At 41.2% G+C, this 21,770-nt stretch overlaps 2 protein-coding genes across 3 annotated transcripts; one reads left to right on the top strand and one right to left on the bottom strand.

The window, feature by feature from the left end:
• Nucleotides 1-5,765: 5,765 nt before the first annotated feature.
• Nucleotides 5,766-13,009, top strand: si:ch1073-416j23.1 (rac GTPase-activating protein 1). Its single transcript, XM_021596995.3, has 17 exons — nt 5,766-5,910; nt 6,026-6,117; nt 6,669-6,871; nt 7,135-7,271; nt 7,364-7,436; nt 7,578-7,631; nt 7,711-7,809; nt 8,966-9,110; nt 9,200-9,366; nt 9,485-9,640; nt 9,729-9,824; nt 9,925-10,123; nt 11,486-11,591; nt 11,856-11,988; nt 12,217-12,343; nt 12,521-12,623; nt 12,771-13,009. The coding sequence occupies exons 1-17, from the start codon at nt 5,849-5,851 to the stop codon at nt 12,823-12,825; spliced, it is 2,007 nt and encodes a 668-aa protein (XP_021452670.2). The 5' UTR covers nt 5,766-5,848; the 3' UTR covers nt 12,826-13,009.
• Nucleotides 13,010-13,108: 99 nt separating this feature from the next.
• On the bottom strand, nt 13,109-21,629 carry LOC110520030 (mannose-1-phosphate guanylyltransferase regulatory subunit alpha-A). Of its 2 annotated transcripts, XM_021596996.3 has the most exons (13): nt 21,345-21,629; nt 20,752-20,849; nt 20,569-20,672; nt 20,039-20,231; nt 19,831-19,890; nt 16,693-16,823; nt 16,505-16,519; nt 15,581-15,721; nt 15,396-15,493; nt 15,273-15,319; nt 15,098-15,190; nt 14,753-14,921; nt 13,109-14,405 (listed from the first exon to the last, which is right to left on the bottom strand). In XM_021596996.3, the coding sequence occupies exons 1-13, from the start codon at nt 21,382-21,384 to the stop codon at nt 14,305-14,307; spliced, it is 1,290 nt and encodes a 429-aa protein (XP_021452671.1). In that variant the 5' UTR covers nt 21,385-21,629; the 3' UTR covers nt 13,109-14,304. The 2 variants fall into 2 exon arrangements, with proteins under 2 accessions (XP_021452671.1, XP_021452672.1); XM_021596997.3 differs by lacking the exon at nt 16,505-16,519.
• Nucleotides 21,630-21,770: the final 141 nt, after the last annotated feature.

The raw sequence follows: 21,770 nt of genomic DNA, 5'->3' as shown, positions 1-21,770 counted from the left end.
TGAACAAAAATATAAATGCAACATGTGTTGGTTTCATGAGCACCTGTGTAATGATCATGCTGTTTAATCAGCTTCTTAATATGCCACACCTATCAGGTGGACAATTTATCTTGTCAAAGGAGACAACAAAAGGCCCCACTAAAATGTGCAGTTTTGTCACACAACACAAAGCCACAGATGTCTCAAGTTTTGAGGAAGTGTCCAATTGGCATGCTGACTGCAGGAATTTCCACTAGAGCTGTTGCCAGAGAATAGAATGTTAATTTTTCTACCATAAACCGCCTCCAACATCGTTCTAGAGAATTTGGCCTCACAACCGCAATGGCCTCACAACCGCAGACCACGTGTAACCATGCCAGCCCAGGACTTCCACATTCATCTTCTTCACCTGCAGGATTGTCTGAGACCAGCCACCCGGACAGCTGAAGAATCTGTGGGTTTGCACAACCAAATAACTTCTGCACAAACTGTCTCAGTGAAACTCATCTGCATCCTTGTCGTCCACACCAGGGTCTTGACCTGAATGCAGTTTGGTGTCATAACTGACTTCAGTGGGCAACGACTCTCCTTCGATGACATGCTGGAGAAGTGTGCACTTCACAGATGAATCCCGGATTCAACTGTACCGGGAGATGGCAGACACCGTGTATGGTGTTGTGTGGGCGAGAGGTTTGCTGATGTTAATGTTGTGAACAGAGTGCCCCATGATGGCAGTGGAGTTATGGTATGGGCAGGCATAAGCTACGGACAACGAACACAATTGCATTTTATCGATGGCAATTTGAATGCACCGAGATACCGTGACGAGATCCTGAGGCTCATTGTTGTGCCATTCATCCGCCGCCATTACTTCCCGTTTCAGCATGATAATGCACAGCCCCATGTTGCAAGGATCTGTACACAATTCCTGGAAGCTGAAAATGTCCCAGTTCTTCCATGGCCTACATACTCAAAATACATGTCACCCATTGAGCATGTTTGGGATGCTCTGGATGTAAGTGTACAACAGCGTGTTCCAGTTCGTGCGAATATACAGAAACTTTGCACAGCCATTGAAGCGGAGTGGGACAACATTCCACAGGCCACAGCTAACAGCCTGTTCAACTCTATGCGAAGGACATGTGTCTCGCTCCATGAGGCAAATGTTGGTCACACCAGATACTGACTGCTCTTCTGATTCATGCCCTTACCTTTTTTAAGGTATTTGTGACCAACAGATGCATATCTGTATTCCCAGTCATGTGAAATCCATAGATTAGGGTCTAATGAATGTGTATCAATTGACTGATTTCCTTATATGAACTGTAGCTCAGTAAAATCTTTGAAATTCTTGCATGTTGCGTTTTATATTTATGTTCAGTGTACATTGAGGAACTAGTGTAATTTTCAGAAAGTATTCAGACCCCTCGACTTTTTCCACATTTTGTTATGTTACATCCTTATTCTAAAATGTATAAAAGTTTTGTTTACCCTCTTCAATCTATACACAATATCCCATAATGACAAATCAAAATCCAGTTTTTAGAAATGTTTACAAATGTATTAAAAATAAAAAACAGAAATACCTTATTTACATAAGTATTCAGACCCTTTGCTATGAGACTCGAAATTGAGCTCAGGTGTATCCTGTTTCCATTTATCATCCTTGAGATTTTTCTACAACCTGATTGGAGTCCACCTGTGGTAAATTCAATTGATTGGACATGATTTGGAAAGGCACACACCTGTCTATATAAGGTCCCACAATTGACAGTGTATGTCAGAGCAAAAACCAAGCCATGAGATCAAAGGAATTGTCCGTAGAGCTCCGAGACAGGATTGTGTTGAGGCACAGATCTGGGGAAGTTTACCAAAAAGTTTCTGCAACATTGAAGGTCCCCAAGAACACAGTGGCCTCCATCATTTCTTAAATGGAAGAAGTTTGGAACCACCAAGACTCTTCCTAGGGCTGGCTGCCCGGCCAAACTGAGCAATCGGGGGAGAAGGGCCTTGGTCAGGGAGGTGCCCAAGAACCCGATGGTCACTCTGACAGAGCTCCAGAGTTCCACTGTGGAGATGGGAGAACCTTCCAGAAGGACAACCATCTCTGCAGCACTCCACCAATCAGGCCTTTATGGTAGATTGGCCTGGCGGAAGACACTCCTCAGTAAAAGGCACGTAAAGGACTCTCAGACCATGAGAAACAAGATTCTCTGGTCTGATGAAACCAAGATTGAACTCTTTGGCCTGAATGCCAAGTGTCACATTTGGAGGAACCCTGGCACCATCCCGACAGTGAAACATAGTGGTGGCAGCATCATTTTGTGGGGATGTTTTTCAGCGGCAGGGACTGGGAGACTAGTCATGATAGAGGGAAAGATGAACGGAGCAAAGCACAAAGAGATCTTTAATGAAAACCTGCTCCAGAGCACTCAGGGCCTCAGATGGGGTCGAACGTTCACCTTCCAACTGGACAATGACCCTAAGCACAGCCAAGACAATGTTGGAGTGGCTTCGGAAAAAGTCTCTGAATGTCCTTGAGTGGCCCAACCAGAGCCCGGACTTGAACCCGATCAAGCAACTCTGGAGAGACCTGAAAATATGATTATTTATGAATACCTATGAAACGAGGTCTACTTGCGACCGCAACTGGACTAGATTGTGAAAGACTCTTAGAGGAATGCAATTGCTTGGCAGCCGCAAGGGAGATGAGCACAATATCGTTCGCGAACTGCATTAGCCCCCCCATATGATTAGTTCTCCAGTTTGAGTGCTAAGCAGAAGCAGGCTGTGTATGTTTTGGTTCTACAAAGCTGTGTCCATCGATAACATTCAATAATCAATTAATTGCATTCATTATTGCACCATGCAATCATTTATCAGTACTAAACATGCCCTTTTCTTCTCTATGCTGCCTGCATGCATGATCAAATTTTCTGCGTGCACATGATAGACAGGTGGAGCTGCTGAGCCGGAGGAGCATGTATTAATCCTCCTGTATAAATCATTACTGCAAGTCAAATGAATGACTAAAATTAATGAGTCACTCTGAAAAACAGATCATGACTCTCAAGTAAGTAAAAAGAGTTGTTCAAAAAGAACACATCATTCGCAAACTGCACATCATTAAGGCACGTAACTTGCAGGGGGGATGGGGGTCATGACCCCCCCCCCCCCACCACAATATTAGAAACAGGTAAATTTGACCCCCCCTTTAACATCCTACCATGATTAGTTTGATTGATTGGTGAGAGAAAAAATCCCCACTGTAAAGTGCCAGGAAGCTACTGGCATTATGTGGCATCGCACCGCAGTGACTCAGTTCCTCATTTTATGATTGTATCCCCCCACAGACAAATATGCTTTTAGTTGCAGGTAGTAGGCTTCGTACAAATGTTCCAAAATACAATTAGCGGTAACACGCTGTTCTAAAAAGCGCACTGCACATTCAGGCGGTTTCATGTGACAGAGAGGAAAATATCAGTTTAAAATTTAGAAAGAGGGGAGATCCAAAGATGCAACATACCACCCTGTATCCCACTGCTGGCTTGCCTCCCACTGATGGCTTGTCTTTGAAGCTAAGCAGGGTTGGTCCTGGTCTGTCCCTGGATGGGAGATCAGAAGCTGCTGGAAGTGTTGTTTGAGGGCCGGTAGGTGGCACTCTTTCCTCTGGTCAAAAAATATATATCCCAGGGCAGTGACTGGGGACATTGCCCTGTGTAAGGTACCGTCTTTCGAATCAGACATTAAACCGGTGACTCTTTGTGATCACTAAAGATCCTATGGCACTTATTGTAAAAGGTGTCCTGGCTAAATTCCCAATCTGGCCCTCATACCATCATGGCCACCTAATCATCCCCAGCTTCCAATTGGCTTATTCATCTCTCCCCTGTAACTATTCCCAAGGTTGTTGCTGTAAATGAGAATGTGTTCTCAGGCAACTTACCTGGTAAAATAAGGGTAAAATAAATGTTCAAAAAACAAGCATGGGTTGATAATATAACTAGGATTGTGTCTTTGGCTGCTGGACAATGAAAAGAAGTTCATTTGAAATCCAACAGAACATGAGAGAAATGTTGGTTTCAATGGCAAAAAGAAGTGTTTATAAAATAATTCCCTCAACTAAGGTCTGATTTTGCATAGGCTACTTTAAAACAAGTTAAGACATGCCTCATAAAATGGCATAACACCTCCAGGATTTAAACAATTAAGTGTATGATTAAATAGTTTCCAAATGCTGACGGCTTCTGCTCAGATTGCAAGGTGGGTGATGTGTGCTGGCCTTTCTCTCCACTCTTGTGACCATTTGATCTGAACGAACTGTTCCTCGAGTATGTCAACAAAATCAAGCTTTTTAGATGTTAATATAATCCTACATTATATTTGTCAAACATGACTGGCGTTTAGCCTAAATGTAGGTCATTAAAAGTTTGGCTACATTTTCTGGTGCCTCCCTCATATCAGCATCAATGTGTACATATATCCGAGGCTACACTTTGAAATGTAGGCTAATTATTGATGTACAGGTAGGCCTAACTGACAAAATAATGGGAACACCAACATAGTGTCATAATAGGGCGTTGAGCCACCAGAACAGCTTCAGTGAGCCACCAGAACAGCTTCAATTTGTGTCCGGGACTCTATTGGAGAAATTCCATAATTTGGTGTTTTGTTGATGGTGGTTGTCTCAGGCCCTGCTCCAGAATCTCCCATAAGTGTTCAATTGGGTTGAGATCTGGTGACTGAGATGTACGCATGCACACCCTTTAAACACCCTATGCTCCTTTGAGACCCCTGAGCTCTCTTCTTTTGCCATGGTAGAAAAAAATAATGGGCAACCTGGCATTTTTACATCCTACATGTACAAAACCCTAAGCATTATGGGATGTTAATTGCTTAATTAACTCAGGAACCACACCTGTGTGGAAGTACCTGCTTTCAATATACTTTGTATATCTCATTTACACAAGTGTTCCCTTTATTTTGTCAGTTACCTGTACATTTATGCGAAATAGACTTGAATATTATTACAATGTTGGCCTTTTTAGAGGTGAATTTCTGGCTTAGTTGACAGCCCCGTTTATCTATTTTAGTAATACTCTTATTAGCCTTTAAAATCACTGTGAATTACCTACTGTAGGTCCTACAGTAGACCCATGTTGGCATATCAAACAAAAATAAATGAAGTATTTTATTTTGGGAAGGTTAAAATTTCACTTTGGGATGGTAATAAAAGAAATGGTGATTGGGGTATATTGACCAAATTATCAGGACATTTTTGGATGTATTTTGCCTTTTGACACTGGAACACATTGACCCATACCCCCCAATATCCAAAACAAAGTTATGCCCTTGACATCACTACAGTCTAATGAGGAAATGAATGGTAGCTAACTGGGCTAGACAGGAGATTCGTCATTCATCGTTGCCTCCTATGCCCAGATAGACCTACTGGTTCAGCGCCGACAGTTTTTGTAAATGTTTGTGATGTTACTAGCGTGTAGGCTAAAATGTTAACATCAAATAACATTGTTAAGAAGTTACATTATATTGCCGACCTGTAGGCCAGGTCTACTAAACACCACAGCTGTTTGTTGGACAGGCAACGGGATCGCGCTGGGTGGTCACGTCAACATATCCAGCAGCAGGTGCGCGCGCTTTGTAATTAGAATGTTCTATATTTAGGTGTGTATTCCTATATTAGTCCTCAAATGTTAATGTGATATTATATCCCAAATTGTCGTAATGTATTTATTGGCTATTGATTTTGAAACTAGTGATACGTATTGATTATTGATTGATTAATTCATTTAAATCCATGAAATAGCCTACCTGTTTCGGTGCAGTTTGGATTATCCCAGTGATAGGTATGGGCTTTTATTTGGCTCCCCGAAAGCATGTTCATTTGACACCCTGCGTCCTACCTGAAAGGTAAGGAGGAGCTGTAGTGTAGGCCTATTGATAGTTTTCGATTTTTAGGCCATTGCTCTATGCGTTTCTGAATTTAGTCTCAATGTATTTAGATGCAAACTATTCTATCCATCAGTAAAATGGGCGAAGCCTTTATCAGGGAGCTTCTCTCTCTGTGCCTTCAACGGATTGCTGTGGAGGAAAATGCAATGAACAACACTGAACTTGGTAAGAATGCAATCTGAATAGCCGTTGTGAACTTGTTGCAGAATGCAGGTTTTCTTTCTGGCTCTACACTATACATTTTGGTTTTGGCCAGAGTGTCTGTTTCAGACTTAGAAGTCCATTCTGCAATACCATATTCCTTTTCAGATGTTTACAGTCCATGGGCTTACCTGGGACTTATATAAGTGAATGTCCAGTCAAATCCATTTTTTTTTTGTGTGTAAGTGTTATTTTGGGGTTTTTTCAGTTCAGGAAGTGTTACGGCTCCTAAAATGTGAACAGACAATGTTGAATGGTACACTACAGTATAGTCTCAGACATGTGACTTGAGAACCTTTTCAAGGTGTATTCCACTAAAAGACATGTTCATGTTTTTTTGTTTTTTTTGTAGTGAGATGTCATGGCCAAACTTTGCATGTACTCATTTATTGTTATGGTGTATCCTTTTTGTTCTGGCGTTTATATACACAGGGAACAGGCAATTATTGCTGCCCAGGGCGTTCAAATTGGTATCTGACCTAAGCCTCGTCGCTTTCGTCTTCTCCTTCTGCCAGAGTTTATTGAGGTAGTAAATAACTACGATGCCACAAGGAAGAAATGGTTACATGCAGAGCTGGAGCTGAAGAGGCACAAGGCGCTACTGTTGAAGTCCGACATAGCCCAGGCTGCCCTGGAGGTCAAACTAAAACACTGTCGCAACCAGGTCGATGTGGAGATCAAGAAGCGCTACAAGGCTGAGGCAGACTTTCAGTACCTGGTATGGCTCCTTTTAACCTTGTTGCACTGTCCTATTGGAACTCGTGATTTACACTGTTTGAAGTCCTTGACTTTCACAATGTCATGGTCGGTGTCCAATTCATGGAAAATGTAGTAGCACCATTATATCTTGCGTAACACTTGTGAACTTATCAGTGATGCACTTCAACATTCATAAATGAACGCATGGCTTGATTTGTAACGTATGTAATGAAGACCGGACATGTTCCTCCCTTTTAACTGTCATATTGTATTCCTACGCAGCAGCGGCAGATGCAACTGATGTGTGACATACTGGTCCACGACAGCAAGTCCAATGCGTGTCTGAATGACGAGCAGAGATCTCTGCTGGCCAACTTCAACCACAGGGGAGCCAACGTCACCCAGCACAAGAGCAAACGGTATCGCACGTACAGCCGTTACTTTTTAGATGACTTCACATTGCCGTTGTTTTTTTTGTGTTTTTATTTTGTTTCTTCTGCTCTCTCATTAGATTATCTGTCATCGATGAGTCTTCATTCCTGTCTCACTCTGATATTAGTTACGATAGAACTGATGATGACATGGTAGGTGTTTTTTTATTTTATTTTTTAAAATGTTTTTTGGGTATTTATGACTGAACATCCACATAATTAAATGTCAAAGCTGGATGTGACTTGTCCATGTGTCACCTTTTGCCGTGAATATTTTGTTTTCAATATGAACAGGACCTGGATGTGACAGCCGTGAAACCACTTAAGTCGAGAGCAAGGGAAAAAAGGGTAAGTGTGGACCTCTGAGGTTGAAGCTATGATTACGATGGTGCTTTGACCTATGTTCTGCACTTTTGGGCATTACCAGCGCTCCTCCATGGGACCGACTGTCGGTGCGCACGCAGCGAAGAGGGGAAGAGTAGGTGGCCGTTCAGACGATCTCCTTGAAAGAAGACCAATGGAAAAGGTAAGCAAAGGCTAAATATGAGTGATTTTTGACCAAACATTATTTTCATCAACCTTAGGCTGCAATGTGGAGGTCCATGGAGTTAACTTTCATAATAAGAAATTCACTGGGGTTTCAGTTTCAACCACACAAAATGGACTCTAAATTGTTCATGTTGCAAATTGATGCTTATTCCTTTGTTTAAAAGTGGACGCCCTCTGGTTTTACACCATCATCTGCTAAAACGTATTTGGCTTCACAATGCAATGGCAGTCTAGTTTTTCTGAAAGTTATTTGAATCAGCTGGAGTGGAACTAAGGCCTTTTCACCGGGGAGACAGTGACTAGGTTCAGCCAGTCTATCTTAAGCCCTAAGCACAAAAATATGAAAAGGTTTTTTTTTTTTTTTTTCCAAACGTATACATTCATTTTATCAGCAGGTCATTAGAGCTTGTGTCTTTTTGAAAATAAATCATTGAACATTTTGTGGTATAGAAAGAACCTTGCTGGATTAACAGAGAATTGTTCATTTGCACCCAGGATGGTTTAGAATGCAGTTAAGACATTAGCCGTTCCTGGTTAGACGTTTAATCTGCGGAATCATCTGTGTTCCTGGCCATTGGGTCCCTGGACCTACCCACTCGGCAAGAACTGTGTGAATCAACATTGTTTCCATGTCATTTCAACCAGATATCTGTGACTGAATTCACATGGAAAACTGATTGGATTTGAATTGGTCACCGCAAAGGAATTTCATATTTTTAACTTAAATCCAATGACATGGTGACATTTTGTTTGTTGCATTCGCGCTACTTGACAACTCAGTCAACTAGGCGTTGGACTGACGTCTGTGCCCAGTGGGTTGTCACTTGCTATTAGGTGGCTCATTCGTCAGTTTCCGGGCCCTCTGCTCAGTGTCATCCTTTCAGTGCACAGGTGGAAATGTCACCCTATTTTCTATGGTGTACTACTTCAGTATATAAGAAATGGTGACATTTGGGATGTAGTCTTTGTCTACCTCGGTCACATTCCTTCTCCTCCCACATGCGCTTTAGAGACCACTTCACTCTGTGAACAAAGACAATTCAGCACTGACTAACTCCGTTAGCATGGCATGATCAGATTAGTTAATGAAATACGAATTGTGACAATGGCAAGTGTTTCGCACTCTTATTCAGGAAGTTGAGACTACGATTGTGACCGCGTCCGTCACAACCCCAGAGAGCGGAGGTCAAATTCACATGGTGATCGACATCACCCAGGAAACACCTGAGAAACTACCCAGGACTTACCGGAAGGAGCACCAGATTTCATCTGTTGGCGGTAAAGGAGATTTACTCCACGGTCGCTGTGGCTCAAGCGACGTTTCCCAATTCCCATTCAAATAAATTGTCAACATTTCTGTTCTTCAGAGCAAACGTCCGTGTGGACTCCCAATGATGAAACCGCTGTTGAGCATGATACTACTGTGGAGCCGGACACCATGACAGAAATGGAGTCCACCACAGAGCCTAGATTTAACCAGGTGTTCACTCCCACTGTTAGCAAAACTTTGAGACACTACTTCCTGTCTAAAACGGTAAGAACTGTTTCATGGATTCCCGTCTCATGTTAAACAACATATGGACTCTTGAATAGGAATTGTTAGTACTATTTAGAATGTGAATGCAACTTCTAGCCATCTGGGCCCTTTTCAGGTGATTCGTCCAGAAACGTGTGTTCCATGTGGGAAGAGGATCCGGTTTGGGAAGATGGCTGTGAAGTGCAGGGACTGCCGTGTGGTAGCTCATCCCGAATGTAAACCGAAGTGCCTAGAAAGCTGCTCTGCCTCATGTGGAGCTCATGGAGCTGAGGTACCTCAACTCAATATTCCTTAAAGTTCCAACCTGGCTTTGTTCTGTTTGAGATAGATATATATTATATATTTACATTCACTTGCAGGACACGTTAGAGAGCTTTGCCCCACCTACCCAGCCTAGGATCCCTCAGATTATTGTTCAGTGCGTGAATGAAATTGAGAAAAGGGGATTGGAGGAGGTATGTTATTCTCAATCTGGAATACTTTCCATTCAGACATTTTTATATTTGCCTAGTTATCAACATATATAAGTTTGACTTCCTCCTCCCTCTGTTTCAGAAAGGCATCTACCGTGTTCCTGGGGGTGAGCGTATGGTGAAGGCGCTGAGGGAGAGATACATTAATGGGAAAAGGCCGCTCATGCTCAGTAGAGTGGATGAGATCCACGTTGTCTGTGGACTTCTCAAGGACTTCCTGAGGAAACTGAAGGAGCCTCTCATCACCTTCAGGCTGCATAGAACCTTCATGGAGGCCTGTGGTATGTGTTCCCTGGTCAACAGTAGTACAGCAGTGCACTATATAGGGTGCCATTTGGGACTCCTCCACTGTCACGAAGATGTCACACCACCAAATGGAAGGGACACTTGGGCTGCGTCTACAGACAAATTCAGATTTTTTTTTCCCCTCACACATTTTGACCAATCGCGCGATGAGCTCTGAAAGAGTTGATGTGAAGAGCTGACATGATTGGTCAAAAGACCAGTTAGTGGAAAAAATATCAGAATTGGGGTTGCCTGTCTAAATGCAGCCATAGTTTCTCAAGTGGAGGGTATACAATAGTCATCCTCTCTTGAGGTGGTCTTAATTGCCTGTTGAGCAGCTGTGATTACAATTGTATTGGATTATTAACACCGAAGAGCACTAGGTTATAACCACTGTGCAGAACCAATACAGTAGTAGTCTGTCCGCAATAGAGTTTTCAGACTACATAAATGGTACCGTAGAGCTGTCGTGACACAACGGGATGCATTAGTTCCGGTGCTTTGTATAAATTATGATTTTTGCAGGTGTTGGCATCTTTCAAATTTCAGAAGTGACATTTTGGCCCATAGACTTCCCCGTAACTTGAAAAGAGAAGTTTTCTCTGAACACGTATGGACCCAGAACTTAAAAACAGGATCTGAGTGTTGAACTCAAGACTTTGCGATTTGGCCTCTGGTCTTAAGCCGCGCTAGAGTATCTGCGCTATGTAATCTACATAAATGGAATGCTTGATAGAATGCATTTGGCAGTAACTCATGGATGGACTTTTAATGATCTCAATATCGCCTTGGAAAGCTTTAGGTATAAAGTGCTGGAGAGATGGAATGTGTTTACTTAAGTTCATCCATTTAGGGCAGATGGTTATTTCGTTGTGATTCCTGACCAACTCCCTGATGACTGTAAAACAATCAACACTCAATATTTCTCCCAGCCCAGTTTGTCTACTTTCAGCATATTCGCTTCAATCTTGTATATGATCTTGAGTGAAGGGTAAGTGGTAATTTGCACCGTGCCGGGAATTATCCAATCTAAATCAGTCTTTCTCGCTGCCTCTTAGAAAAGCCGATTTGACTTTAGGACATAGCACCTCTCTTTTGTCAATTGCGTTGACGTCTGAGGGAGCTCAGGGTTGCTTTTGTCTAATTTCCTTGGCAGCCAATAATAGATATATGCTACAGAGAACTCTAATTTCCACACTCTCGAGGCCTTCTCGGTCATAATGAAGTGAGCAAATCAGCTGAAGGATTACAATCCGCCGAGGGGTTATAGATTTGAGGTGTACTGTATCTCTAGGCATTGTTACCTTTATCTTACGGTGTCCCAAGGGCCTCGCTGATGGGATGTGTGTCAATTACAGAGATTCCAGATGATGACGACAGCGCAGCAATAATGTACCGAGCCATAGGGGATCTGCCTAAGCCCAACAGAGAGACACTGGCTTTCCTCATTCTTCATCTGCAGAGGTAACACCTACGGGTGATGGGATACCTCTGGCTTTAGTGATTTTATTGGGTTTCTCTCCATGATCGGGCACTGATGTGACGTTGACCCATTTTTCTCAACCTGCAGTTCCATAAATGTCGAGTTCCATAAGTCGTCACGATAATTGTAGTTAAGCAAAATTGGACCACTCGGCTGCAGTTTATTGCATGAGTAAACAGGAAGTCTATATTCAATAAGAGTTTTGTCTTAATAAAAACTGCACACTGCCTTCCCTCTCACTGTAGAGTCATGCAGAGCCCCCTCTGTCAGATGGACAAGAACAATTTGTCCAGAGTGTTTGGACCAACCATTGTTGGACATGGAATGGCAGAGCCCTCCCCAATGACCATTATGAGGGACACAAACATTCAGCCAATGGTGGGCACTGTCTTGTGCATGAATGTAATGCAATTGATATCACTATTCCAGTATTTAGCAGTGTTCCTGAAGGTTTAAAAAAATATATATTTTAAGTGCCACAGTATTTCCAGTGATTTGGTGCTGAAACACTTGCACTGTCAATGTCACCCATAGAGATGGTAATACAATTTGAATTCTGCGTGATGCCTCTGTATTTGAAACTGGTTTGTTGATTTAATCTCTAAGGTCATAGGCAGAATGCTGTCGTTCCCTGCTGATTACTGGAAACGCCTCATCATGGTGGCGAGGGACCAAGTTATATCATCAGTTGTCGACGCCAACATCAATAGCGAGAGCCACAGTACAGACAGAGGTAAACGCACAACTTGCCAGCAACACTAAGCTGCTGTGCTATTACATTTTCCCCCATCAATGGGGACTCAACAGCCCTCACCCAAATGTCACTGGCGTTACTTGTGTACATGATGCTGGACTATGACAAATGCTAAATCATCATGGTGCCTCTAACATGCATGTACCACCTCTTCAGATCGCCTGTTTAAACCGCTGACTTCCCCTGAGCTGAGTAAATACCCCAAGACTCCTACCAGTGGTTCTCTTAAGGGCAGAATGAAGAATGCCTTCAACAATACGTAAGACCACTTGATTTTTTTCTTCTTAAATTAAAACATTTTTGTAAATTGCTTAACTATTGTGGATGGTATGACAATGATGTGCTAGCTCTTCATTGTTTCTTGTGACAATCTTGTCACTTGTGGTGTTTTTTTTTTTTTTTTCAGTAACAGGGCAAAGACTGACCCGGGCAAAAATAAGTTCTTCACATCCCCCAACTGATATCATTGTGGCATAGACTGTTGGTATATTCATGAGTAACTAAAGCACTTCACATTTGGCTATCTTTTCAGTGTTTAAAAATGTTTTGTATCATAACATGGAGTATAAGGGTTAGAATGGTGTACATTTTAGGAACCACACTAATGCATGAGAAACTTTAAATAAACTACATTATGAAACTGTTCTACTGTTTCTAAATGGAGAGATCTGTGAAATGAAACATTTCTGCATGAACGTGAGAATCGACACCTTTTCTCCTATACTTGGCGCACAGACATTGCAATTTAGTTAAAAGTTTTTATTTTATTTTTTTAAAACAAGGAGTGCTTGATTTTGAAGCAAATTAGGCATGCAGCAACAATTTTATACTGGGTAACAATCTCCCATTTGATTGTCACATGTACAGAATCAATGGCTACTCATTAAAGTAAATCTCTCCTACAGCCCCGAATCTAAGTTCCCTGCCATGTTCAAATTGAAAGCAAACATTTCTTGATTGCAATTGGTACATTCATTTTTGGACAAACACTAGCCTCAAGGTTAAACTTTATCTCATGGTTGGTCAGTCCTTGCATCCCTAGCGCTGTCTATGAATTTGAAGTGGTACAGTTCAACAGCCCCATCCCTCAGCTATTTACCAAAACGGGCAAGGTTGCCACTTATTTCGAACTACTGCTTGCCCCTTTAACCAAAAACATGAGGCAGTCATTTCTTTCAGAATGTAAACGCTTGCAATTAATTGTCATGTTTTAATCAAAGCACGTGTAAAAAGGCCCCCAAATTACCCCTCAAAATTAAACAGCAAACCAATTCCTTTCATTTTGTAATCTTACTAAATCAGCTGCAGACTTTCACTTCTTTCCAAGATGACATTTCAGTAACTAGGCTAGCACCAATGAATGGTAAGTACTGCTACCAAACCCTATGCCAAAATTACCATTGTTTTAATTTCCCTTACATGGTAGTGAATCCGGAGCTAATCATAGGGATAGTGCAGAAATGTAAAATTAGAATCCTTTAGTTGCTACATCAATTTGACTTAATTGTGTGCACACACCCTTTTGATTCTTGAAGATTAACTTATACCTCGTGCTTAGCTCAACTGTCGTACCCCATCAGAATCCAAAATAAAAGCTTGTTTTACGCAAATGTTTAAACACTGTCTAGCCTCAACATGGTTGCATCCATAGCTCTGAAATTGAGTGGTTTACATTTCTCCAGGCTCATTCCTCAGCTTAACAAAACACAGGCGGGCGGCCGCTCAAAGTTACGGGATGACATTCATGTCGAGGTAATCTAACCGACCCACTATCATCCTCCAAACCATCTCATTTACATCCTTTAATTTATAAAGGCTAAAACCTACAATCTTTCCAAACACCTAGTGTCATCTTCTATACAATAACCCAGAGGCAGTGACATTGTTCTTCAAGCTACAATCCTTAATTAGTTTGACACTAAATGAACGCAGCAAATTAACTACAGTATAATTTGGTTTTTGAAACTCCTGTTGAGGTCTTTGTGTGGCAGAACAATTGAGTTGAGTATGATCACCTCCGATGGGATAGTCACATTACAACCTGGGGGGAAAAAAAGCAATATTAAAACATTGTCAACTGGAAATCAGCCAATCCTGTCGTTCACACACTAAATAATGAAAAAGCGTGGACAATGGCGAGAAACAGAATGGTGCAGTTTGAGGCCATGTGGCAGAATGTGATAAGTGGGTCTGGGCAGGTGATGTATGTAGTTTAACTTCTGTATACAATGATTTCACATGATCTAAACACGTATCCAATATCTTTTTCACACTAACGTCAGACTGTGCTAGCTCTGATAGTAGTTTCTGAAACCGTGCTGGAAAGGACTATGGTGTATGCGTAACCAAGCCAGCTCAGTGTTAAATGTGAAAGTATACGAAACTTACCAAGAATGGTGATTGATGGTGTGAGTTTTCCATCTCTGAAGAGTGTTTCACTGTCTATTTTTGCATAGGGGTCATTTGGATTTGGGTCACTGGGAGTTCCTTCAACTCTGGCCCACTTGCCAATAGTGCTGTCCCACCCCACTATACAGTTCAACACACAACTGTGATCCTAAAAGAAACATGACAATGGAATTGGGTCACTCGATTATCAATCATACTTTAAAACACATGGACATGATCATAGCTCACATTTTTATATGTATCAAGGGAAGAGCCATTTCAGCATTTTTCGCCTGGGGAACTGGCAAATTTAAACAATGACATTTGCCACTGGCAACTGCTTGCCTGTAGGGTAGCCCCGTGGAGGATGACGGACTCTCTTACACGCACCCCAGCCCCGATGGTCACTCCTGTGCCTATCGAGACGTTGGGCCCCAACTATAGAAAAACATTATTAGGAATATGTTTGTGTCTTGTGCTGTATGTGTAAGTAGTAATACTGAGGAGAAGAAGCACTTACCACCGCAGTAGGGTCAATATTGGCTGTTGGGTGAATGTAAACATTTCCTGGGACACAACAAAACCAAATCACTGGTGTGAACAAACCAGAAACTGCAAAGCTAAGAGTACTGGATTAGTTTACCACTTATTCTAGGCCCTCCATCCTCAGTTGTAGCCAGTCTTTCAGGATGTGTTTTATGGTACTGGTTAAGGTACAACCGACTGGCGTATATTGCAGACCTGTTAACAAAAATGAGACGAAGCCGATTCATGACAGTACAGTACGCCGACGTCTTCAGGTTTCACAGATGGAGACGACTTACTCACCCTGCAGATTTGATCTGGCTCCAGAAGGCAGGTGTTTTGTAGACGTAGAGCTTGCCCTGCCCAGCCAGGGCTGTGAAAATGTCCTGTTCTAACCGAATGGCCTCAGCCCGATGCCAGCCGTTGCCATTGGTCTGCTCATCTCTGAGGAAGAGATCAATGTATGAGACTATTCTGTAGTAAAGTGTTTACCAAAGGTAGATCACAACTATTTCTGATTGAATTTTGAAAGGCAAAAAGACAGTTAAGGGCTGTAAACAAAAGTGAGTAGAGGATTCACAAGTGCTTAAGGATACATGGAGTGTTAAGTTGACAAGCTCAGTAGAATTAAAATGAATTGTGACAGGAACATTTATTTGACAGAAGAGGCAACATGGTTGACTTGAGTAATGGTATACATACTCAAAGAATCTTAATATACAAATATCACTACCCCTTTGTGTCCAAATGTTATTGAAATGATTGTACATGTGATTAATAACCAATTGTATAGATCTGTATGCCAACTTATATTGAAAAGTGATGATGTGCAGTGTGTGAAAAGTTTGACAAAACAAGCAATGTCTAGATAATCATTGTACAATCTAAACCGCTGTGAAATATCTTTTCAATAACCAAAAATATTGTATTTTCAGCTGTTTGAAGCTGGTGTACAAAACACTGAAGCACAGGCGGCATAGAAATAGTGCACATAAAACATCTACCGCTTCTTAGACTTGCTTTCCATGAGAATGAAAGATCTATAACTCACAATTCTGTGAATTGTCAGGTCGCCCAAAAAGTGCTACATTGCAGCTTTAAGAATGATCTACTGTCATCACCCCCCGTGCTGGTATTGACTCCATGAAGAAACATCTTTTTGTGTGACGTATTTTACTAATGCCCAGCTCTACAACCACACTGTGCAGCCTAGCTGTACCGACTTACCCCTCATATGGATATCTGGTGATGGGAAATGGAATGATGGCAGGAAAGGGGAAAGGAAAAAAAAGACATGAAGGACAACCAAGGATAGGAATTGATAAATGCACCACTCCCACGCACAGAAATCCTAGGATCTTTATAGGATCTCTATGCTCCCACGATAGGGTCCCCGAGGGATTCCTCCCACTTACAACAGCATGTCCTGCTGGTTCTTCTGGAAGACTGCCCCAATGTGTTGGAAGATCTCCGGGGTAAACAGGTATATTCCACAGTTGATGATGTCACTAACAAAAGTGCTAGGCTTCTCCACATAATGTAAAACCTGAAATAAGAGCAGAAGATTACTTTCTGAATCAGGTAAAAACTGTCCAATGTTCATAGAAAAGCACCAACATGAAGTGGATGGCAAGTAATCTAGCAGTTAAGAGCGTTGGGTCAGTAACCAAATGGTTGCTGGTTGAAATCCCTGAGCCAACTAGATGAAAAATCTGTCCATGTGCCCTTGAGAAAGGCACTTAACCCTAATTGTTCTGGATAAGCATGTCTGCTAAATGACTAAAATGTCAATGTAAAGTTCATAGGAGTATGTCAAATGAAAGGTAAGTCTACTTTAGAAAAAAAGAGACATTTTTCAACCATTTTCCATCCTAAAAATTACAAATAAGCAAAGGCTTTGATTTTAGGTCAAACAGATGGGTAAGAGGTCATAGAATACATCTAGGAGAAAAAGTCTTAAGGTATTTACATAAACACAATCATGAAGTAAAGACCCCTGCCAACTAATATCAACACATATTTAGTTTGAGAATTTGTTCTGCCTTCTGTAGGTTTAAAAAACATTGCCTTAAAATTCCATTACCAAAAACCCAAATCATTAAGATATTTTCACATTTCTCTCCCTAATAATGAAAGGTAGACCTATCAATTAGTTAATTTGTAATGATATCAATTTTGTTTATGAACTATTACGTGATTAACTCGTGATTAACTCAATTCCATTACCAAATTTCTGGAGAGAGCAAGAGGACAAGTACATTAGAGTGTCTAGTTTATTAAGAAACAGGCACCTCTCACAAGTCCTCAACTGGCAGCTTCATTAAATAGTACCCACAAAACACTAGTCTCAACGTCAACAGTGAAGAGGCGACTCCGGGATGCTGGACTTCTAGGCAGAGTTCCTCTGTCTGTGTTCTTTTGCCAATCATTTATTTTTATTGGCCAGTCTGAGATATGGCTTTTTCTTTGCAACTGTGCCAAGAAGTCCAGCATCCCGGAGTCGCCTCTTCACTGTTGACGTTGAGACTGGTGTTTTGCGGGTACTATTTAATGAAGCTGCCAATTGAGGACTTGTGAGGCGTCTGTTTCTCAAACTAGACACTAATGTACTTGTCCTCTTTCTCAATTGTGCACTGGGGCCTCCCACTCTTTCTATTCTGGTTAGAGCCAGTTTGTGCTGTTCTGTGAAGGGAGTAGTACGAGATCTTCAGTTTCTTGGCATTTTCTCGCATGGAATAGCCTTCATTTTCTCAGAACAAGAATAGACTGACCAGTTTCAGGAGAAAGTGATTTTGTTTCTGGCCATTGAGCCTGTAATCAAACCCACAAATGCTGATGCTCAACTAGTCTAAAGGTGGCCAGTTGTATTGCTTCTTTAATCAGAACAGTTTTCAGCTGTGCTAACATAATTGCAAAAGGGTTTTCTAATGATCAATTAGCCTTTTGAAATGATAAACCTGGATTAGCTAACACAACGTGCCATTGGAACACAGGAGTGATGATTGCTGATAATGGGCAAGCCTATGTAGATATTCCATTCAAAAAATTAAAAAAAAACATCAGCCGTTTCCAGCTACAATAGTCATTTACAACATTAACAACGTCTACACTGTATTTCTGATCAATTTCATGTTATTTTAATGGACTGTTTTTCAAAAACAAGGACAACTTTTGAATGTAAATAATGTGTGTGTGTATGTAAATAAAAATAATCAGTAACAGAATTTCTGCAAATGAATTGGCTACAGTGGGAAATCATAGTAGTCACAGACCAGTTGGGTTCACAAGTTGGGACAACCCAGTACAGTAAAGAAAACTATAGTGGAGTTCAGTACAATACACAGTAGAGCACACTAGAGTTGAGTACACTAATGTACTGTATTTTAAAGTACTCTACTGAACTACAGTGTACAAAACATTCGGAACACCCTCCTAATATTGAGTTGCACCCCCGTTTGCCCTCAGAACAGCCTCAAGTCATCAGGGCATGGACTCTACAAGGTGTTGAAAGCGTTAAAAACAGGGATGCTGGCTCATGTTAACTCTAATGCTTCCCACAGTTGTGTCAAGTTGGCTGGATGTCTTTTGGGTGGTGGACCATTCTTGATACACACAGGAAACTGTTGAGCGTGAAACCTAGCAGCGTTGCAGTTCTTGACACACAAAGCGACGCGCCTGGCACCTACTACCATACCCCGTTCAAAGGCACTTAATCTTTTGTCTTGCCCATTCACCCCCATTTACCCTCTGAATGGCACACATACACAATCAATTGTCTCAAGGCTTAAAAATCCTTCTTCAACTTGTCGTCTCCCCTTCATCTACACTTATTGAAGTGTATTTAACAAGTGACATCAATAAGGGATCATAGCTTTCACGCGGTCAGTCGAATGTTCCTAACATTTTGTACATCAGTGTATATTTTACTGAACTGTACTGAGCTCTACTGTGATGTCCAAACTTGTGAAACATAAATGTCTATAATTGGTTCAGGTTTGGACAGTTTGTAGGCAGAGCTCATTAAAATAATAACCAGTGCGTTGAATAATACCCAAATATGCTAAGGGGATAATGCATATTTAAACCTTTGTGTACCTATTTAGGATACATCACCATGAAGAGAATGACATTCATATCCTTAATTATGCATTTCTGTGTAGTAAAGATCAAGGACCCATGATGAAATTCTGTTACCGGGTGTAAATCCACTTCACTTACTGTAGTTCAATAACAAAATAGATTTTTTCAAAGTCAATGTGTCATGTCATAGCTGACACCCCATTCTTTATGCAGACGTAATTGAATCTAAATTTGGTGCAAATATTACAGTTTTGAAGACATGGAGATTTTATAGAAATTCCGTTACCTAACTTTGCATCTGCAAAATGTTCAGTGTAAATTGTTAAAAGTAGTCCTTGTGCATAGAGTTGTATGGTTTGTTAAACTTTGAAATCAATGGTTTTTGTTTGGCATACATAAAGTGAAAGATTGAGTCTCAGCGCAAATTCTGTTACTGTGGAATTGCCCATGACTAAAATGTGCTGCATCATCACCTCATTTGTTTGCTGGTTTTCCACAATACAGCCATAATTCATGGACTGCTTTCTGTTTGCCTGCAAAACAAAGAAAAATAAATAAATAATGAAAGTCAAAGGAATTATACCCCAATGTCCCCATCAAACATACTCCCAACAATTAGTTGTTAACTTTTCCCTGTATTGGTCTTGGTCATAGCCATAGAAATCATGGATGTCTCCTCACAGTTGTCCCCATGATGACGAAACTGCTTGGCTCTCCGTGTTCTTTCTGGAAGTTGAGCATCTCTGGTAGAGGAAACTCAGAGCACACGTCAGCATTCATGATGAAGAATGCCTCTGGGCCACCAGATAGAATCTGATCTCTGAAGTGGTAGATTCCGCCCCCAGTGCCCAAAGCAGCAAACTCCTGCAAATACCTACAGAGGTTCAACAAGTTTATCAATGATCCATCTCATATGTATATACTGTACTCGATACCATCTACTGCATCTTGCCTATGCTGTTCTGTACCATCACTCATTCATATATCTTTATGTACATATTATTTATCCCTTTAGACTTGTGTGTATAAGGTAGTAGTTTTGGAATTGTTAGGTTAGATTACTCGTTGGTTATTACTGCATTGTCGGAACTAGAAGCACAAGCATTTCGCTACACTCGCATTAACATCTGCTAACCATGTGTATGTGACAAATTTGATTTCATGTGTTCTATGTTTGTTTTATGACATTTCTGTAAGATCCTCTTGTTTACCTGATTAAGATTTTGAATTCCTGCTGTGCGCTACAAATGAATCTGGTAAGTTCTTCATTTGGCTGGTAAAAGCCAACAAGCAAAATCTCCTTCATATTTGGCACCTATGGGGAAAATTAAAACCATGTTTCTTTCTACCAATGAAGATGTAGAAATTGATAATTTTTATCAGTGCTAACCGACCTTGGCACATGCTTCAATGTGATGCTGTAGCATGGGCACACCAGCAACTGGAAACAAGGGTTTTGGGACCTCAAATGACAACGGTCGAAACCGTGTCCCTGTATGACAATGAAAGTCACCTGCTCAGTTGATCACATAACATTTTCAGACGTTACCTTAGGAAAAGTAAAAACTAATTATTCCATTCTAGATTCTGATGTAGTAAAAAGCACTCTAACCTATTATATTCTAAAGGAGTTGAACGCACCCAACTCGTTCAATTAATGCCAATGCAAGTACTGGTAGCTAGCACAGAAAGTTTATGCCAGGCTATCAACTATCTTGATGGTGAATTGTCAGCCCATGCAATCGTTTGCTTGCTTTTTCGACCAAATGCTTATTGCTAAAATGTTTAGATATGCAAACTGCACCGGAGGGTTTCCATGATCACTCCACGTCATTCATTACAACTAACGTTAGCTAGCTATCAACTAGCTAGCTAGCCCTTTAGAGCAAGGCTAGCTGGCTAACGTTAGCAAGATACATGGCTATATAGCAGTACTGGAGAATGAACATGTAGGCATTTGTAAAATAGTGATTTATTTAACACTTACCTTTCTGCGGGCCTCCAATGAGAATCACAGCCTTCAGCATTTTGAATGTGTAGGTAGCTGTCTAACCTGGATCAAATATGCTCTTCCTGAGTTGTTTGTTATGCTCAATACGTCACCGCGTAAAACTGAGGATTATGGGAATGTGAGTTATTTTGCGGGTCAGAAAGAGAATCCTCAGTCATAGAACAATAAGCAAGAGATTTCAACGGATGTATAAATGTGAAGCATCCGGTAGTCGTTTCCACTTCCTACCAAATATGGTCATGAGAGGAAACCCATTTCCATCTCGCATTAGTTATTCAAAATATTTGCCACAGTGGCGTGAATGAATCAGAATGAATGGGTTGTGACTATATAGAGTACAGCTACGACCGGAAGTGACTTTTCGTAGCAGGTTAACATAACATTTTAGGTAACCCTAACCCT

This window comes from Oncorhynchus mykiss, chromosome 3, assembly GCF_057628025.1.
Source record: "Oncorhynchus mykiss isolate SJ-2025 chromosome 3, ASM5762802v1, whole genome shotgun sequence".
In the NCBI taxonomy this organism is placed as follows: Eukaryota; Metazoa; Chordata; class Actinopteri; order Salmoniformes; family Salmonidae; genus Oncorhynchus; species Oncorhynchus mykiss.
Note: the sequence above shows the minus strand (reverse complement) of the source record. Positions and strands in the feature narration are given on the sequence as shown.

Bases quoted from the DNA above. Each gene is read 5' to 3' on its own strand.
- si:ch1073-416j23.1 (XM_021596995.3), top strand. From the start codon at position 5,849: ATGGGCTTTTATTTGGCTCCCCGAAAGCATGTTCATTTGACACCCTGC. The intron at 6,118-6,668 runs GTAAGAATGCAA...TCCTTCTGCCAG, and splicing joins AATGAACAACACTGAACTTG to AGTTTATTGAGGTAGTAAAT. The intron at 11,989-12,216 runs GTGGGCACTGTC...TTAATCTCTAAG, and splicing joins ACACAAACATTCAGCCAATG to GTCATAGGCAGAATGCTGTC.
- LOC110520030 (XM_021596996.3), bottom strand. From the start codon at position 21,384: ATGCTGAAGGCTGTGATTCTCATTGGAGGCCCGCAGAAAG. The intron at 20,850-21,344 runs GTAAGTGTTAAA...ATTGTCATACAG, and splicing joins CATTGGAGGCCCGCAGAAAG to GGACACGGTTTCGACCGTTG. The intron at 14,922-15,097 runs GCAAGCAGTTGC...TGTTTCTTTTAG, and splicing joins TCCACGGGGCTACCCTACAG to GATCACAGTTGTGTGTTGAA.